The sequence below is a fragment of the Asterias amurensis genome, chromosome 4 (genome assembly GCF_032118995.1).
Source record: "Asterias amurensis chromosome 4, ASM3211899v1".
Classification (NCBI taxonomy): domain Eukaryota; kingdom Metazoa; phylum Echinodermata; class Asteroidea; order Forcipulatida; family Asteriidae; genus Asterias; species Asterias amurensis.
In genome coordinates this window covers 16,361,350-16,382,497 of record NC_092651.1, presented here as the reverse complement: position 1 = coordinate 16,382,497, position 21,148 = coordinate 16,361,350, and the positions used below count along the sequence as shown (strand labels likewise).

Below are 21,148 nucleotides of genomic sequence, written 5' to 3'. Positions count from 1 at the left end.
AATGATACAAAATGCTGGCTCAACATTTTAGGTTTACAAGGAAAGAGAGAACTTCAGGAACCACATTTAAAATAATTTTGACTCATTCTTTCCCTCATGCAGGGAGACGCAAAAAGCGAAGAAAAACAAATAACACATAATGACAGGCCAATTTACAAACACTCTCTTTTTAAACAGCTTTCAGCCACAGATAAAAGAAGCTTTGGGAAATTAATCATTTCTGTTCATTTGTGTTGATAAAAAACCTACTCATGTGGCCTTGGAATTGAAGCTGGAAATAGACCAAGCTTTCTACTTGTCTACACCGTTAAAGGAAAAAATGTACATGGTGAACTATTGGTGCATTCAAATTCATGTGAATTAAGTGCATATATATCAAACCCCAATAAAAAATGGCAAAACGGTTAATTCATTCTCTTTGAAGAGTATAAAATGTATTCAATTCATATGTGGTTTACTTCCAGGTATTAAATGGAAAATATGCACATATGGTGGAATATTGGTGCATTCAAATTATTGTGAATTGAGTGTATAATACACCCAATGAAAAAAAAGGGGAAAACTGGTTTTCCTTCTTTGTTTGGCTGGTATAAAATTCATGTGGTTTACCTCCAGGTATTAAAAAAACCAAAAACATCACAATTTTTTTCACAAACTCTGAGGAGAACATAGTAGTGACTGGTGAGGAGGGTACACAAATTTATAAAAAATTTCAAAAAAGTTGAAATGGAAGTGCAAATGTAACAAGCGCATGTTTTATTCCCAAACAAACATGATCGAGTAAACTTTAATTTAAAATCATGACATGTGAAAACAAATGAGGAAAACAAAATCTGATTTAAGTTTTAATAACAAAAAAGAGCAAAATAAACAACTCCCAAAGAATGGTGTTTAAAGGTAATTATTCATCAATTATGGCTCAATCTTTTTAAAGGATTTCTGGGCCCTTAATTGAAGGAAATAAATCTAGATAAGCTCTTCGTCAAATCTCACATAATGACATTTTCAAACTGACCAGGGTCCAATTTCTCAAAGCAAAAAAAAAAAAACACTTGATGAATTTCTTTGCTTCGCAAACATTTAGTGGGGCACCAGTCACAACTATGTAATTTTGGCTGGTAACCTGTTTCTGTTAAGCAACAATTTTCTGTGCTCAGCAAATTGTTCAGCTTACAGGCTTTTATGAAATTGGGCCCTGGTACTATCGTCATACAAGGGTTATAAATTGAAGTGTGGACTTTTTAAATGTATGAATGATCAGCAAGATAATCACAGCCTCAAGTTCAGGCTGGTTCATTGTGAATATAAACGGGAAGTGGGTTATTACTGTAACACAAACTGTTGCCAAGGCCATAACATTTGCTTCACTTTCAGCTTCTTTGGTCATGTTTCAGATAACAATAATATGCTGAGTAATATAGCTGAAAAGTTGAGTACATGCATGAAGACAGGAATTATTTTAATGCAGCTCTTTCACCAATAGTAGGATTTGAACTGCCTCTAGCTACCGGGCAATCTCTGTGGTCTAGTTGGTATGACACTGCTATAGAACTGCGAAGGTCGTGGGTTTGAATCCCACCCGAATAACATGCCCGTGATTTTTTTACACAGAACTCGGGGAAAGTACTGAGCACAAACTGCAGTGCTATGGGTTAAACCAAAATAGATACCAGAAGTGTTGAGCACTCTGATCTTCACATGTAGTTGGTAATAATATACAATGTATGTTTAGAATTCATAATTATTAGTATACATGTATTTACCCTGTGCAATGTTTACATCGAGTGGGCAAAACAAACCTCGTTATATTGTCATTAACCTGTCAAGTTACCAACCAATAATAAATGTAGCAAAATTATTTATTAATAACCATGGGGGGAAAGGGTTATGGGATAACACCAACACAGATTAAAAGGACAACTGAATGATCATAAAAGCAGTGCTGTAAAAAAAAAAAGTAAAGTAAAAACTAAAATGAGTTTAATGACACATGTAAAACGTCAAATTTAAAAAACACCCAACAAGAAATGAAGAAAAAAAATGAAGCATGGATGTGGTTCAATGACTACAGCATGTTGAGTTTAAGACAAGGTGGCTAAAGATGTCACACTGAATCAGATTTTATGATTTTTGTCAAACTATGCAGGACTAATATTAATTTTGGTTTTACAAAAATACACTGAGCAATGCCTGTTATTTTTTTCACAGAGCAAAGGAAAGTACTTAGTATACAGTGCTAACAACATACATCGGTGTATATGGGTAAAACCGAAATGAAAATTTAAATTTATATGTGGGACTGATACACATAAAACAAAGAAAGTACAAAAAGGCTTTGTGACCAAGCAGTTCTGCCGAGTGATTTGAAGAGTGCATTTCTTTCTATCATAGAAGAAGTTGAAACTTCAATGCAATTTAAGAAAATGAAAACAGTTTCTGAAAGTATTACATGCACATATTTGAAAAAAGCAAAATTGGATTTTTCTAAATGCGAATGAACAAAAACAAAGCAACCCTCAACATGCTAATGTCATAATTTGTCAAAGAAATGAAGCGATGAAAACTTAAATATATTTTAGACACTTGAACTTTGACCTCTGGTCTGGTGTACTTACTCCTAGGGGCAGGGCGAGGGCGCTTTGCATGTTTAGCTGTTGTCAAAAGAAGTTGCGTTAATTATAAACATACAGAGAACACATACAAAGTAAACATGTATTACATAAAAGGAACTTCACACAATGATTTTTTTTTTCAGTCTTAGCACTGCTTAAAATAAAACAAACAAAATAAAATGTTCAGTTTGCAGCTGTTTTCTGGTGGTGAAGGTATGCAAATTTCATTCCGTTCTTCTACAATGAAAATCATTGTAAGGTTTCATCATGTGATGTATTTGGGAAGTAGTGGTTACTTTCTGAGGACTGAAATTTACATTCCAACTCTTCGTTTTATCAAGTTAATTTGCAAGTTAAACATTTTTTGTTACCAGGACTTTATAAATGCTGTACCTTCCCTTCAAAGTATAAAAAACAAACATACATGTATTGTGGTCACTCTGTGCACAATGTCCTCATCTGATGCCTAGTGTTCATGCATAGTCATTTGTTCAAAACAAGAAAAAGGGACCAGCAAACACTTTGTGTGAAATAATAAGGTGACTGTGGCAAAAAAGACACAATGTCAAGAAGTAAAAGCTTAAAACACATAGGAAAGATTTAACCCCAAAACGAGGAGATACATGTAGCCTATAGACTAACAAATTTAAAATTAACATAAGCCATCTTGCTTTTGGCCTGACTGTAAAAAAGAGATATAAATATTTATTTCCTGGACCCAAATCCGTTCTAATGCATGCATTATAAACATTCTGTTGATTTTTAATAAATGTATTATTTACACTAACAATACAGCACCCATTTAGTTTATACTCAATGTAGCATATTAATGCATCTTATTTTATGCAAGACTTGGTATTTATTATAAACAGATGTTGGACAGTGCGCTGTTTCCTTTGGATTATAGTTTTAAATTTTCCATTGGGTTTGTTTGTAAGAAAGAGTTGATGCTAACATTTCAATGTTGGTTTATTGTAACAAATTTTCTCTCAGGTGATTTTGGTCTCAAGACGAAGAGTTTGTGATATTACTTTGAAGAGACACATATTAAGTTTTTAAATGTTTTTATGTATTGCGCCTCTTAAATAATGTCCCTTTTATATACTTGTAAGTTTGTATGTAATCCGTGTCTGTACCTTAAAGAAATATCTTTATGGGCAGACTGAACCTTTAGGTTATGAAAAATTTACATGTTCCTCCTCAGCCTAGCCTTCTTCATATCTTTTTTATATCTTTTGTGTGTAATTTTGTTGAAATTATGAAGAGAAATAAAATAATAATAAATAACAATATCCAGAAAACAAAATGCTTGTGTTTGTAATATCTGTAATATAAAAAATTAGCCAAGACATGATTCCTTACAGCTGTTATCTACAAAGTGATTCAAAATCTACGTCCCGGAAATAAAAATTCAATCCAATTCGTTCTAAGTACGTTTCAGTCCCTTCAATGTAGTCATTGCTACAAGGAAAAGCTTTTGATATGATAAGAAACAAAAATAAAAGCAAGAAAGTGCTTCAAGAGTTATTTTCACTTTCAACACTCGACAGTTCGAAAGCCCTTGGCAGAAAAATCCATTTATTAACTCAATCAAACCCGGCTTAAATTGCTGACTTCCATGAAACCCTATCTGAAGTTAAAGGAATATTACAGAATTGGTTTTTGCTAACAAAACAGTTTCTGGCAGTGTACGCACTTTATGTAATGCACTATATATCAACTGACAAACATGTAAAATTTTGACATCGATCGGCCATCTAGGTCGCAAGAAAATAAGTGAAAAACCAATGACCAATTTTGCATTACATCGATAAAAAAAAAAATGAAAAAAACACACTGAGCGATAAACTCCAAACGGGAAATTAGTTTGATTTATGTCTCACCAAATGTGACATTTCAGACAGAAATATTTCAAGGAATGTTTTCTACTATCATCATCATTAGATCGTGTGACTTTTATGTAAATCTGTGATCTTAGACGACTTTTTTTCTTCTTTTTACCAATTCTGCAATGTTCCTTAAACATGAAGGAGCAGAGTATAGGGAGTTATGATGATGGAGTCTCTATGCAGCGTGTAATAATCTCATCTTTAGAAGTGACTGACATTTCATCTGATAGGAATGAGCTTGAATTCAGTGTAACATTATCTTGAGCTACTCTTAGATTACCCTGAAATGAATGTTTGCATCTTGATGCTATTACTACTTAGGATGTAGAGGGAAAACAATCTCCATATATGGTCAATAGGTCTTCTTAAGGATGCTACTCTTTAAAAGAAAACTGTGGATAAAATCATGTGTTTATTTATGCCCATAATATACATGAATACTGTAGTAGAGTAATTAGATACATCTACAACTGTTATCTCTGCTATGGTTTCATTTTCATTCCATACTGACTAAAAATATCTAAGAGAAAGACTCTGCTAGGGTCGAAACGTCAGGCCATTGCAATAAGATTTTGATTACATTTTGCTACATGTACTTCCTTGAAAACAGTAACGAGCTACAAAGTACACTAGTTCTAATATTGCATTTTTTAAATATTTTCTTTAAAAGAATATTATAGCATTTCAAGTTCTTTGTGCCATCCAAAGCTTGCATTTTTATCTAACAAATGTATCTTCGAAAAGCAGAAATGTTTTGAGACAAATAATAGTGATTTGTGGTTTGCAGTATATGCCAAACCTGTTTAAGTAAGAGCAAGTCTCTTGGGCCCAATTTCATAGAGCTGTTTAGCAGAAAATACTGCTTGACAAATTTATTCGCTAAGCAAAAAATGAGTGGGGCACCAGTCGCAACAATGTAAACTTTATGAAATGTTGGCTGGTAACCTGTTTTTGCTAAGCAAGATTTTCCTGTGCTAAGCAGATTTTTGTGATTACAGGCTTACAGGCTTTAAGAAACTGGGCCCAGGTCAGAGCTATGATTGGCATGCATTCCTAGATACTCGGTCATTCCTTATCTTCCTGTATCTATGTATTTAACACGTGCTTCTACAATTCATGGCATACTTTCCCAGAGCATGCCCAGAGTAACCGGGTCGTGAGAGCCTGTAGATTATCGTCTACAGATGTGAGATTATGTTAAGGAGAGTGGACGAGATTGTAGATTCGTGGATAGTAGGAGCCGAAGGCGAGTAAATTGTAGTCACGAAAATCTGATCACAAAAATCTGGTGGATCTTTTGAGGCAAACATGCGTTATATGTACATACTTGCATTAATGCAAACATGTTTCACATAAAGTTTCAGTTGTTTTTGTGTAACACCTCTCTTCAAGACAGACCGGTAGATTCCCTTTCAACTGAAATATTTTAATTTTGCTGTATAAGCTTTAGTGTAAAGAGACTTCCTTCTCCCACTACTTTATATCCCAGCATTATTCTGTTAAGTGTTCTTGCTCATGACTACACAGTCTTCTTCTGTAACTGATATGTTCAGACACCTTTTAATCAATCAAAGCTTCAAGGATGAAACATCATCCACAACACAGACTAGTACAGTAGCTTCAAGCTTCACTTGGATTATATCAAATGCTTAGGTCAATACAATCACTGTGTGCAGTGGAATCTGAGAACCATGCATCATAAAATAAGGCTTATTTAATAGACATCTTAGTGTCTTCTGCAAATTTTCTCCATCTTCCCCGTTACTAGAATGGGAATGTTCTAGATTGTTAATAAAGCATCAATCATGCAGCATAATTACAACCTAGTTTCACAGATAAAGATGGTCAGTGCTGTTGTTGAACTGTACAGATAAAAATCGTTTTGCAAAGTGTTTGTAAAAATACATGTACCTTTCGTATACTTTACAACCTGAAAACTCCAATACAAACTGAATGAATTGTTAGGAACTCATCTCAGATTGGATGTTGAAACTTTGTTCGAACTGACTCCAGTTACTTTTTTTTTTCACAGAGCTCGGGAAAGTACTGAGTATGCAGTGCTAACACACATCGGTGTATATGGGTAAAACCAACATTATATGAAACTTAGTTTATGAGACCATTGCACAAATCTTCACAACATTCATACCCTGCCAATATGATGAGTCACAACAAAATATATTTACCATCTGAAGTGGAGGTGCTGAGTCTTGAAGACAGAGATGTTTTTGATTCAGTCCTCAACGAAGCGTCAGAGTTTACCGTTGATGTACTGATCTTCCGTTCAGAATGATTGCGGTCTGTGTGGCGCAGAGATGAGGTGGTTTTATTGGCTGGTTTCCCTCCTGCGTCAATGCAAAAGGGAAAAAAAAATTACTAATGAGAAATGACAGTTTTCTGTTTTTTTGTCATCTTCAGGGAAACACATCTTCCAAATTTCGTACCGTTTCTAAATTTCGTACAACTTGATGTATGTAGGTTAAAAATGAAAAAAAAAAATTCTCATGTAATATCCTACATGAATATGAAATACTAGGAGGAATCCACCAGTGCCAAATTTCAAAGCGCTGCTTGAAGCAGAACAAAATATGCTAATGTGTATAAAGCGTATTTCACAAGTTAGCAAGAAAATAAGGGGGCCATCTTGCACGTTCAACATGGATTCGCATTCTGACATCATTCATTTTCGTGCAGTAAGCACTGGAAGGTTAGCATGCCTTTTCATGCTTACAGTTAGCAGCGCTATGAAATGGAATGACAGCAAGCACAAAATCGGCCAGTGAGCAGTTCTATCAAATTGGGCCCAGGATACAACGCAACTTTTACTTTAATGCAGTAGTAATGCAATGTTAATTGCTATTTTCACCATGGGAATATCCTACTCATGGTCAAAGACAAATACCAGCGTGGGTGGGCATGACACAGAGACAATGTGATGTAAAATCTTTTGGCTACTAAAGCAAGTGTAAACTGCTAGTGTTTTTTAAATCAGTCTAATCAATGTTAGTTTGTAATAGACTGTGCAAGTCTCGCACGTAGCGAAAACGAGAACTTAATTCTAAAAAAAGTATATTTTTGTACAAAACCAAATTGTATTGAAATTGTTATTTGTTAAAAAATTCTTAAAGATTATTACTTTTAACATACTTTTTGTATAATTATTATTCTAATTCGTGTACATAACAATTGTTTTGTTTAAATTAACGTAAAAATTATACATTTATCGGGACGAGGATCGCTGTTCGACATCGACCTGGATGGTTTTTCTAATAAACCCCGTTTGTGAATCACGTCCAATTGGTGTGATCATTACATAGGTTCAGCGATAATGGGAACGTCAATTGGGTAATATTCTTAATTGTTTAGAGTAAACCGGAAACTGGAGGTCAAGTTTTTTTCTTTAGTTTTCTTCGTTAATTTGTTGAATTGATTTTACTTTTCTGTTTTTAATCACTTATTTTTACATTCCCAAGAACATATTCACTTTTTAGAGTCATAACTTATGTTAAACTAAAACTATTGACAGAACAAAATCTCCCCAACGTAAAACTCCATTAGGTTGGGACCACAATGGTCCCGGAAGTTCAATTTCTCGCGAGACTTGCACAGTCTATGACAAAACTTTAACTAATTCAATATGATGAACTTTTGGCAATGACAAACAAACACGCTTCTTTTTCAAACTACAAATCTAAAATTATCACTTTTGTTCGTTTTTGGAAAGAGAGGCAATTCGAAAACAAAAAGTAACCTCTACATATAAGACACTGAATAAATATACAAAACTAACAGCAGACGACTCACCAATAGAGCTGCTTCGACTACTTGTTCTGGTAACAACACCACTCAGATCAGACTTCATGCTCCTGTTGGACGAAGACAGGCTATTTGGTTCAACCTCCAAAGATGATGTGCTAGTTTGACCAGAGGACTTCTTGTTAGGCAGAGTGAAGCTTGACTTGTTGCCTGTCATGTCTATGGATTTTCTCCCTGTGTCTATTTTACTCTTTACACTAACACGTTTGATGGAAGAATTGCTGTCCTTGTTGGTAACTGCCTCTGCCGCCTTCTGTTTAGAAAGTTCTGCAGCCTTTTGTTTGAGAGGTTCTGCAGCCTTCTGTTTAAGTGGTCCTGCAGCCTTCTGTTTAGGAAGTTCCGCGGCCTTCTGTTTTGGAATGGCATTACTGCTGCTGCTGTGACCTTTGTTAGCAGCAGAAGTGGGATTCTTGTTAGATTTCCAAGAGCCTGGCTTGTAGCCTCTCTTGGCCTTGTTATCTACAGATGAACCTAAAGAAGATGTTTCTGTTTTACAGTCCAATGATTTAACAGCAGTCAGCTTCAGTTTTGTTGCAGCAACATTACTCTTCACAGATGATTCATTGTCTCTGGTAGAGCTGAATGACTTAGGCTGCTGGAGGTATGACATGCGCTTCTTAGGCAACTTTGAGCTGTCACCATTTTCCTTTCCCTTTTGTGACTCGATCTGTGCTCTTTCATTTGACTGTGTCGCACTAAATGTAGAATTAAGCAGTTCTGGTCCGAACTTCTTTTTGTCGTATGAGGGTGACGTCATTTCAGCCATTTCAAACTGTGTTACAGTCTCCAGCTCTGCAGAAGGACATCGTTCTTTGATTGTTAATGGTTTGTTTTGTTCCTGGTCAGGAGACATGTCAGCAATGACAGTACTGGCACTTTCACTGCTACCTTCTGAAGCAAAGCTTTTCTCCTTCTCAGGGCTTGTTGCATTTTCATATCCTGTACTTAGAATATTCAGAGTCACAGAAGGGCTAACAGCTTTCAATTGATCCTTGGGCTGATTGGACTCTATACACACAGTTGATTCTCTGTTCTCAACAGTTAAGTCCTTTTCATTATCGCCCACTGTCACAAACGTTGCTGTCATTTGCTGCTGTAGAGATTCCACATGGCAGTAATCCACTGCTGAGGTCAAGTCACTAGGATTACTTGAAGCTCCTCCACTATTGGTTTCAGGACTCAAACTCTTCTCTAATGTACAAGGATTAGGACACGAAGTTTCCCCAACAAAGTCTGTTTCTGCCTGTTGGACCAAATTCTGCCATTCGTTACTCAGATCATCAGTGTACACACACTTATCGTCCTCACTCGGTTCATTACAGTCTTCATGATGGACATTACTGCTGGTGGAATGTCCATCTGGCACTTCAGTTATTGAGGCAGGTTTCTCTTGAAGATCTGACCCACAAGGAATTCCATCTGATTCATTCATTGCTATAGAATCTGCACAACTAGTTCTATCCTTGCCCTTTGGGCTAATCTTGGATTCAGGCTGGTTGACTATCTCTGTGTTGTTGTTTGTTATGTCACTACTGTCCTCTGTACTCCATTTAGGAACTGCTTTAAACTCTTCGCCTGGTAACTGTTCATCTCCTACTGCTGCTTGATCCAATACAGAATTACAGACTTGCTCCTCTGTTGATTCCAACTGACTTGCCTCTATTGCTGTTGTTTCTAACTCCATACTCCAGGCAGGAACCAGAAATGAAGGGATATTGTAAAATGTTGTATCACTTCCGACTAACAGGTCATCCTCAACGACCGTTAAAGACTCCAAGACCTTAGGTTTACAATGATCAGTGAGTTTGGGAGCTGAGTCTGACTCTTCAACAAGTGGTGGTGCAGTTTCACTTTGTGGACTGTCCAAAGGAATGTTGCAATCTTTTAAAGCTTGTTCAAACTCTTCCGGAGTCAGTAAATCAAATCGTAACCGACCTGTTGGAGTATCAAGTGCTGATGGTACAGCCCAGAATTCATTATACTCAATATCATCACCCTCCTCAGCGTCAGGAACTACAAATGTATCTTTTATATCAGATTGTGAGATTCCATCCGACTCCCAGTAGTACGTATTCTCTGTGGATGATAGAGGTGTGGATGTGACCTTATCATGTGCATCCCATGATAAAGGTGAAGTGGAGTTCAGATCTGTGGCTGTTGGGGTATAGCAAGTGGATTCTTTAGCGTGTTTTTTCTCTGTTTTTAAGGACGGAAATCCACGAGGACTTTTCCCAACTTTGAATGTTTCATTAAGGCTAGTTTTCTGTCTCGTACCGTCCTTTTTCAGCTTTGAACTATCATCTTCCAACAGCTGTGTCAAATCATTTAGACTGGGCTGTGACGCCAGTCCCCTTTGCAGGCTTCCAGAGGACGATTTCCGGGTTCTAGGACTCGACTGCTCAGGAGTCTTCTTCCTTGAAGGGGGACTTCTTGAAGGGGGACTTCTGTGGCTGGATTGATTTCTCTGAGGTTGACTTTGGTCATGTGCTACTGTAAAGGTAGCATCATGGGATGTTGTTGAGGGGGATTTGGAATGGATTGAGGGAAGTCTACTCTGTAGAGTCCTGTCATGAGTCCAGCCTGGGACAGTGATCCCAGAGTCCGCAGGACTGATTCTCTTTTTTTGAAACAGCTTGCTGCCGTTTGATGCCTTCTCTGCAGAAAAGCATTCAATTCTGGAGATTTCAGTACGTTTGGCAAGCCCTCTTCTGCCTACAGGCTGTGGTTTGTCATCATTCACTGCTAACGATTTAGGTCTGGCAATCTTTCCACTGAGTCCTAGAGCTGGTATCTTACTTGCAGGTTTAGTCTCCTTCCCGGATCCTTGCTGTAACGAAGCAATCTTCCCACTTGAATTAGGCGCCAGTTCTAATGGTTTCCCCTCGCTGGCCGAGTTCACAGCCTGCACTTTGAACGCATGGATAAAAATCCCATGGTTTGGGCTGCATTCAAAGTACTGAATCCCATCTACACTCCCGTCATTCTTCCCAAGGGGATCGTCAAGTCTAATGCCGCAGAGGCAGCCCTGCGAGAAATGAGTCTTTCCCTTGAACTCTAGCGTCCCAATGCGTCCGTCAGCTGTCCAGACACGTTGACCAATCAGAAGGTGCTTACTGTGAAGCACACTGGTCTTCTGAGGGATTCCTGAAGGAGACACTGATGGGACAACGTTGATGGATTTGAGGTCTGGTGACTTGATGGAGTTGGAGATGGTCTTGGGAGCTTGCAGAAGTGATCTTCTGTGTCTGGTGGCTGGAAGCCTGCTCTCAACTTGAGTGGCCTGTACAGAAAAATTAAAAGAAACCAAATATACAGTGAGATCACTAATGTCTTTAACATTATAGGTTGGTAAATACCAATTCTAAATGTATTATGACAATTTTAATAGAATCACCGAGTTGGATTTCTTTTGTAGAATTGCATCAAAAGAAGTAAGCAACTAAGTTATGAAATCACTCAATAAATTGCAGGCAATAAAATAATGTGTCTTTGTGTAGTTGAATCAGGTCCAGCAACAATAGACCTCTATCACGCTGTCACCATCTTGGTCATGTTCCCTGTTTCCAATAACAGTAATGAATGCTAACATTCATTGCACATGGCACCAGACTATTATTTCGTCCAGCCTCAGTTTGGTTACAATGAGTTGGAATGGAGTAAAAATCAAGATGACCGCACCGTGATAAAGGCCTATGAGTTACATTGATCACCATCTGCATTTACTGTGGAGAAACCTCCTCTGGAGTGTAATCGCGTCATTGATACTTGGTGAAGAAGTTAACATTAACCCATGCAGGCCTGTTTGCTTTATTTCTCAAAAGGGCAAGGGCACCAAGGCATTTTCTCCTTGGTAAAGGACACCCTATGAGGAAATTGTTAATTTCTTCTGGGGCATTTCAAGGGCACAAAGGCAATGACCAAGGGCATGGAGGCAATCCTGTCTCTTGCGTCCGTGAAGTATCAGGCAGTTCGATGAAGAATTTTTTCCAATAGCCCCGCCATGGCTATCATCATTGCATACATTGGTATTCAACCTAGTCTGAGGTACAGGTAAGTATCACTCCAATATCTCTATTGCCATGACAACCGCCAAAAAGCAGAATAAATCAGACATGTTAATGCCAGGTGAGGTGGTATGACTCACACACACCATTAATAGCTAGCATGGTCTGCATACTACTTCACTGTATAACAAAGACACAGATGCTGGATTTATTATCCCACAAGTATTAATATTTGCATCAGCTGCTAATTATTTATCCAACACAGGAATTTCCATCTTTGTTATATTATTGATTTCATTTGTGTTTCACATAACTCAATGATTTTAATCTAATTATAAACTTCTAGATTCAATAAACATGTAAAAAAAAATGTATTTAATAATGTATGGCCTGTATCTTATTAATTTCCAGGCCTGAAACAATATACATGGAGGGCCTCGAGGCAAATAAAGTGATTGCCTCCCTGCCCCCTGGTCATTGCTATGTATGGTGCTCTTGAAGGGCTCCAGTACAAACTTACAATTTCCTCATAGGGTGCCCTTTACCAAAAAGAAAATGCCTTGCTGCCCTTGCCCCTTTGAAAAACGAAGCATACAGGCCTGAATTTCTTCATAAGCAAAGTGAGATAAAAACCACTGTACTTGTACTCTTCCTACAATAAGTGCACTAGACCTTATGCACATGACATCATTTCAGTAGGGCGCCCTCACCTAGAGGTCAAAAGGAGGTTGTTCATTGGCCAATACTGTGCGCCGCGCATACAAATCTGTGCGTTTCGCTTGTTTCGTCACCGTTTTTCCACTGAGATGGCCGCTGGATGACGTCAATGCATAAGGTCTATTTTTATAGTCTACGTATATAGGTCTACATAAAGCTGTATTGTACAATGACTCCAACTGTACGTACAATTTCTTAACTGTCTGTTTACAACAAAACTCCAAGCAAAATCTAGAGTACAGTACAATGTGCTTGCTGTTGGTAAAACCATAGAGCAAGGATAAAACTGTAGACCAATCTCACTCTGCCTCAAATCCACCCAAGTAGAAAAAAATCAATGGTGAGCAACTTGGGTAAAGTGACTAATGCAAATACGTGCCACGCTGTACGTGTACGTGTATGACAGGTATTTATTTAAATTCCCAAGTGAAATACATCAGGTCTGCCACATAATATTAAAATTTGGGTCTGTGAACTTTTAAACAGTGCTGATGGATATGGATTTGATGTGGAGTCATCTCTACACTTCGAAGTACATGTAGTGCAATAGTTTGACAACAGTACTTGACTGACTGAGACAATCCCTTTATTGCGATGCACTTTGAGGAAAATAATCTATTAGATATATAGTCAATTAATAGGGTTCATCTAGAACTACACAATCCGAATACGTTATACATCCATTTCTGAGCCTAGCAAAAGACAGGATAGAATGGGAGAATGGGAAAAGCTATGTCCGCCATCTGTGAGTGCAGCCGACTGATGATGACATCCATGTTTGTGGACAAATGTTTTGCAGAAACATTGTTACATATTGTACAGAACGCTTTAGAGACACTTTGGCTTGCATGTGGCCTCAGTCATCCCATATCCCATAAGATTGCTAAGCTGACTGTAATTTACAAGCACTTGTTTAGGGTTCAATGGCTTCATACTGAATTATTTACTTTGGCAATTGGAAGGAAGAATTTGGACTAAATATTACTGTGATAACAACTCTAGAAATTTAAACATTTAAGTACAAGATCAGGTACATGTACATCAGCAACAATGTTGTATTTTTATACCAGCTTCGATGAGAGTTAAACAAAAAATAAATCGTAAATGGATGTAAATCCTGGCCCCAGTAACGCACAACAAATCCAGTACATCTTTAATACCGACAGACTTCAAAGAGTGTGTTTGGATTAGACAAATTGAAGGAAATTTTCCTTAGTACCCCTGGGTTAAGGTTATGTCATAGCCTAAACCCATACATGTAATAAGGGTGATGTAAACGGAAATATTAGACACAGTGGGATACTGCAAGGCAGTTTAATATCGTAATGACTCTCTTATTATTACAAGACTGCATCAGCAAGCAGAAACTTGTTACCTACAGGAAGTCTTCATGCATCATGAGATAACGTCCTAAAGGTGTACCCCCAAGAGACTCTTTCCATATGGTACATGAATTCTTCAGTACCTGGGCTGAATTTAATAGAGCTGCTTAAGCAGAAATTAATGCATAAAGATTGACTGCTTAGCCAAAATAATCAGGATACCAGTCACAGATTGTGTGTGACATGGTACATGTAGTTTAGCTGGTAAACACATCCTGGTTAGCATAATTTTGTTGTGCTTAGCAATGTTTGTGCTTACGCGGCTCTATAGAATTGGGCCCTGGTTGTGTTTATAAAGTTCTTTAAAGGAACACGTTGCCTTGGATCGGTCGAGTTGGTCTTTTAAAACAGTTTGTTATAAAATCGTTATGGTTAGAAAGATGTTGTAAAAGTAGAATACAATGATCTACATAAATATGCATCAAAATTGCGTGGTTTTCGTTTTACCTCGTCGACAAACACGGTCGGCCATTTATGGGAGTCAAAACTTTGACTCCCATAAATGGCCGACCGTGTTTGTTCGCAACGTAAAATGAAAACCGTGCAATTTTGAGTGATACTTGTGTGGATCATTATATTCTACTTTTAAAACATCTTTCTAACCATATGCATTTCATAACAAACGGTTTCAAACGCTTTTCATGGACCAACTCGTCCGATCCAAGGCAACGTGTTCCTTTAATGTCAGATGTCAGACTCAGAATTTCCAGGTGTGAAGAACATAAGAGCTATTGTTCTCATTTGAAGGATTACATTCCATGGATATTTGAAGGCAATTGAGCAGCCTTAATTAAAAATGTAGCAGCTTCCGTCATTGGACAGCATTATGATAATTGCATTTTATAGAAGCTGAAAAAACAAAAACAGCACTGTTGTGTATTCGGCCTATGAGATGGCCGTTTGTTAATTACTTCATTTGTGCTTTGTTTGAAAAGGCTTTGAAAATACTCATTACGCTATTTGGTTGTATTGTTTTTTCTTATGTTTACATTATCTTTAACTTATTTTTCTTCTAGTTCTTTCCGTCTATCTTGTTTCTTTTATTTTTGTCTTTTTTTTTTAAGGGAAGGAGGTGGTTTGTTGTGAGTTCAGCATAGTTTGCAATATATAGCAATTTATGTGTTAATCTCATGTGTCGTTTTAGAGCCCTTTTTAAACGACACACCAATTACCATGGTCCTAAATTTTGAGATCACTGATTATTGCACTGTGCACTGATTTAGCAAGTTTTCACATGAGGTACATTTTACAACCATGCTACAATTTAGCAAGGAACCATTGCTAAATTGCTCTCGTGTGAAAGGGGCTTATAAGTCAATACTTGATGTGAACAAACCTAAAGCCTAATCAGTCAAAGAAAAAACCTCTTCTAATATCATCTCTTGATGATGCAAAGTTTTAAGTTCTAAAATATTCTTCAAATTTGTAAATTAAAAAGAAGAAACTATCAACAAGGGTTAATTTTTTAAAAGAATACTAACCAGTCTGTAGCATTAAAAAAACACTGCCTTAAAAAGAGAACTATTTAATTTTGTGTTTTTTAATGCGTTTCAACTTGTATTTAATTGTATTAAATAGAAGAATGTGTACTAATCCTGACTACAGTGCATAGTCAACAAATAATATTTTGATATCAGGCAAGTTGTGAATCCAATCAATTTGGTCTAAAGTACTGTAATTGGATCTCATTCTTTTCTCTTCATGCCTGACAATATAGCATAAAGCGGTCTCAATAACAGACAATTCCACTTGCTATCAAACAAACCTTCAGCAGGTGTTTTTAAATCCATGGAGATTTATTCCAGAGAGAACCCCTGCACGGACGCTCAGATATGATTACAGGGTTGCCGTATGGCATGTATACGGTGCACAACATCCGCAATATGTGCCACGTCAATTCAAACACATCAACATGCTCAACTCAATAGTATGATAATCAGCTTGAAAATGTCACATAACAAGGGCACATGAACAGTAAGGGTATTGTATTTGTAGGCCTAATTGTAATGTTTTATTTTTTGAAGGGTTGCCCTTAACTTTTACAGTGACTAACCAGCCAGGACCAGGCCACTCACTTTTGATTCTACATTGAGTCCTGTCGTTCATATCTTTAAATACATGTTGTGATGCTTTCCAATACTGAACCAGCTATAGCCACTTGGTTGGAGTGAATTTAGACTGATCCTTCATTGTTTTAACTTGTATTTAACTAGAAAGCTGTTTAGGCATTTGTCTAACTCTATAATACTCATAATCCTTTCACATATAGACAGACTTTTAACATGTTTAAGGGAAACTTAAGCCAGATACTTTAAACATGCAGGTACCTGTAGTCTGTACAGCCACATCAATCACTGTGTGTTCACACATATTTGTGCATTTTGGACATTGTATTTGTACATGATTTTACCAAATAAGCGCCATATAAACTCAACTCATACATATTTATCTGAATAGAAACAACAACTAAACTTAGAAAATTTACAACAATGAGTGTGAATGGTGTCTGTCGCAAATTTACATCAAAGCCATCAAGAAATCTTACCCAAAATGGTGTAGAATGCATACGAGGATATATAAATGCTGGCTGTGCCATGAAGACTTCCTGATCATCTACATTCAGAACTCAGAAAACAATTCCAGGTATCAGATGGAGTACAGAGCTACATAATCCGTATTGTTTGAAACAACAAATCCGTATTGGTACAACATGTATAGATCCTGCTGCGTGCCACATGTTCCAAACGACACTCCTCGTTCGATCCATCCAACAATTTCACTGACAAATATGCCACATCTCAACCACTGCTAGCCTCCTCCGACAGCAGCTCATCAATATTCATGAGCTTGGAGCTTTACTAGATGCTGATGTCACTAGGTGTTGCTAGGCAACCCTTCATAATGGTCATTAGAATGGTAAATCTTTCATGAACATCTACATTGCATGGTTTTAATGAGAGTTTTACAACGATGTTAATTTTAGAGTACATTTGTAGGCTTTGAGGAATTCATAAAAACACCGTGGCCATGTTGGCTAGATTCAAGTATTTACCACTTAATAATCCTGACATGATGTAAAGATACCGTAATGTTGATCAATAATCCTGTCATGTTGATCTTTATGTACCGGTGAAGTCTTGGAAAAGTGCTGGCCATGCAGTATAGACTAGAAAGCATTGATGAATGCTACATTACATAAAATTCTTCTCCTTTTTTTTCCCCTCTTTTTTCTACCTAAAAAAAACACAAGAAAGTGTTGATGAATGCTTCATGTTCATAAAATTCTTCTTCTCCTTCTTTTTGTTTATTTAAAAAAAAAATTATTCATCTGTTTTGCCAGCAAACTATTCTCTTTGAAGGGATAGCATTGTTCAACTCTTCTTTTACTTTTACAAAAGCAAAACATTTGTTTGGTTTGGTATAAAAATACTGATGTTAAGGAAATGCCCCTTTTCATTCATAGTCTTACTTGAAAATAGTTTAATGACAAACACCTTCCTCGGCCGATTGAAGGTGAAGGTCATATTTTAGTATTTTAGTATTCTCAGGTTAGATTAAAACCACAATTTTATTTAATTTGGTTTTTTTTGTCAAGCAAAAGCATGTAATGAAGTCACCACTTTAAGAAACATGTAAGGCCTTATGTAATTTAGTCCACCTTTGAAGCTACTACATGTAATCCTTGCTCTGTGTTACACTCAATCCAAGGACACTCAATATGAACTCTCAACATCACCTCCAGAACCGAGATGTCATAACAATAAACATCAACATAAAATGACAAGTGCTACATGCATGTACATGTAAAAAAAAAAAATAATAATAATAATAAGACTTGTAATGCGCACATATCCACCCCGCTGGGTGTTCAAGGCGCAGAATGTAATGTCATGTCAGGTGCACACATTGCAAGTAAACTCAAATCTTCACCATCTAAATAATAAGACTCCTCATCCTTAGTTATAATAATTTCAGACTTATAACAACAAGTCTGTGAATAAATCCGGACTACTATTCTGAAAAATTCAGTAGAATTTGGTAGATTTCACTTCCATTTTGTGAAGACAAAAAATAGTTAATGGTCTGATGTTTCGACCCTAGCACTAGCAGAGTCTTTCTCGAAGGCTAAAAGTGACAGAATAAGACTCATAATCAACAATCTGTCAATAAATCCAGGCAACTATTCTGAAAGAATCAGTACATTTCCACTTCCATTTTGTGAAAAAAAAGGGTGTTAGAATAAGATTGAGAATGTTTTTGTACATGAACTTCACATTTTCTCAGTAAATTTTCTCCTGAACAAATGTCTTCCCTTTCTAGTCAATCAGCTCAGAAACTACACACTTAATACAAACTACACACTGAATACCACCTTAATCCTAACATCTTGCATTCTCTTTAAATTCAGTAGATTTCCACTTTCTTTTTGAGAAAAAGGTGTCAGAATAAGATAAAGAATGCTCTTTGGTTTGAGAGTACACCTGTACATACAAGAACTTCACATTTTCTCCATAATGATCACCAAAGAGTAAATTTACTCTTAAACAACAGCCATCTATTCAGAAACTACACAAAGAATACCATTGATATATCACATTATCTTAATCCAAACATCTTTGCGTTCCCTTAAATTCAGTAAATTTCCACTTCAATTTCATAAAAAATGTGTCAGAATAAGATATAGATTGTCCTTTGGCTTGAGAGTACATGAACTTCACATTTTCTTCATATGATCACCAAAGAGTAAGTTTCCTCTTTCAAGAACAACAGTATCTATTCGGAAACTACACAATGAATACCATTGACACATCACATCATCTTAATCCAAACATCTTTGCATTCACTTCAGCATCCTCCTTAAGTGCACCCCTGAAATTGACTTGCCAGATGAATGAGCAATGACCGATACCAAAAGGAAAAATAATCACAACATCTTCAGACTGCAAACATACATAGTTTATGAAGGACGTAAATGTCACTGCACTAGAGTAAAAGGTGGGTGCATGTAGATGGAATGTAAGGCAAATACCTTCTTGATTAATTAGATTTCATATGGGGGAACTTCAGTAGGAATTATTTTAATATACTTGGATGATGCTTGTATGTAGCAGATGTGCACACTCAAAACACTCTTACGTTTTTTCATAGAGTCGTACGTGCTTTCAATGATTTATGAACGTAAGATCTAATTAAGATTGATTTATTGAAGAGTGAATTGATCCATTTTTAAAAAAAAGTGGCAAAACACTTGTCACGACGGTCTTTCCTGGTCTATGCTCATTTTCTCCAGGATGTTGTTTTGTTAATAAAGAGAAGACTGTTCAGAGGTTATATAGTGAACCAGTTATTTGTTGCAGTAAATGTCAATATTCAGACCGAGTCACTTGACCTACATGTATGTACATGTACATGGAGTGAGGGACCAACTAAATCAATTAGAAGGTTGGTTTCTGAAAGAGAACATTCAATGAATATGAACCCCTCGAACTTTCATCCAAAAATTCAAATGTTACAAAACAAAACACCTAACAATCCGGCCAGTGAGGAGGGGGATGGGGTGCTGTGGGTACTGTGGGTAACGATATGGCGCGCTGCCCATGGTAGCAAGGCTGGGCGCTTTATCCCATGGGATAATGGATTCACACTCCGCACTTGCGAGTTGTCTTGGGGGAAAAAACAGAATCTGTTAGCACAAATTTGTTGTTGTGGGTCTGCTAAAATTAAATAATTCTAAATCATTTTTTTCTTCAAAGATTAAAATACTATGATAAATTCTTAGAATATGAAACTCAAAATTATTGCAATGCTTTATTCATAATATAAAGAGGAATGACTTACAGGTACATGGACTGGGTCTCTGTAAAAACATTCAAATTAAAATTCTGAAACCAGCATTACATGACGGTTTCCTACAAGAACGTTTTAAGAGCACAGGAAGACCTCAACTCCCTGTGGCCAATTCCGTTCTGGTCACTGATATTAGACAGGCACATTTCCTGGATTTTCCCAAAAAGGCTAACGAGGTCTTGTTGACAAATTGACAGCTGATTGCCATTTAAGCTTGAGGGTTTAAGCCTGGTTCATACTTCCTGCAAATGCGAATGCAACATGAATTTTGACGTCACAAACTCGCAACGAATACTTCGCAACAGTTGAGATGGGCTTAACTCATTCGAAACATTGCCTGCAAAAACGGCTCTGTGACGAAAAAAATTGCTTCCCATTCGCATGAAGTTTATGTATGATGAACCGGGCTTAACCCATGACTGAGTTTGATTGCAGCAGATAAGATTTAGGTTAATTAAATGGGTTAACATCGAGTCCTGAGAATTCTTGACAGGTTAGAAGGAAAGATGTAGTAGGGGATGATGATGGAGTCACTCATACCATCATACATGAATGTGTATCATCTCATAGAACTGTGAGGCTTTTACTAATGCAAGAGTGATGTATAGAAAGTGAGGTGTTGGTACACAGGGCTAAGCATCCATTACTGTTATTTCTAGCCAGGGCAAGAATAATCGCAAGTTTGTATTGAAGTACATTGCACAACAGAACAATTGTACTTTACGTATAGGCAGTGACCATGGACCAGATAATTAGCTGGCACACACATGTTGTTTGCGATAACCGTAACCCTCCCTTCTCTTCGCAGTTGGGAGGAGGGTTACGATTATCGCAACTAGCACACACAACACATTCACAAACCTTTGACACAAGCACCACTA

The 21,148-nt window shown here is 37.0% G+C and overlaps 1 protein-coding gene across 6 annotated transcripts in view; it reads right to left on the bottom strand.

The window, feature by feature from the left end:
• Window positions 1-21,148, bottom strand: part of LOC139935762 (uncharacterized) — an 84,980-nt gene that overhangs the window by 26,656 nt on the left and 37,176 nt on the right. For 4 of the 6 annotated variants that reach the window (XM_071930328.1, XM_071930329.1, XM_071930333.1 and 1 more), the window contains exons 2-4: window positions 8,306-11,597; window positions 6,688-6,846; window positions 2,616-2,651 (exon numbers count right to left, since the gene is read on the bottom strand). In XM_071930328.1, coding sequence (XP_071786429.1) covers window positions 2,616-2,651; window positions 6,688-6,846; window positions 8,306-11,597 — 3,487 coding nt within the window. Of the gene's footprint in view, window positions 1-2,615; window positions 2,652-6,687; window positions 6,847-8,305; window positions 11,598-16,965; window positions 17,068-21,148 lie in introns of those variants that run through there. The other 2 variants (XM_071930331.1, XM_071930332.1) reach the window with 2 other exon arrangements.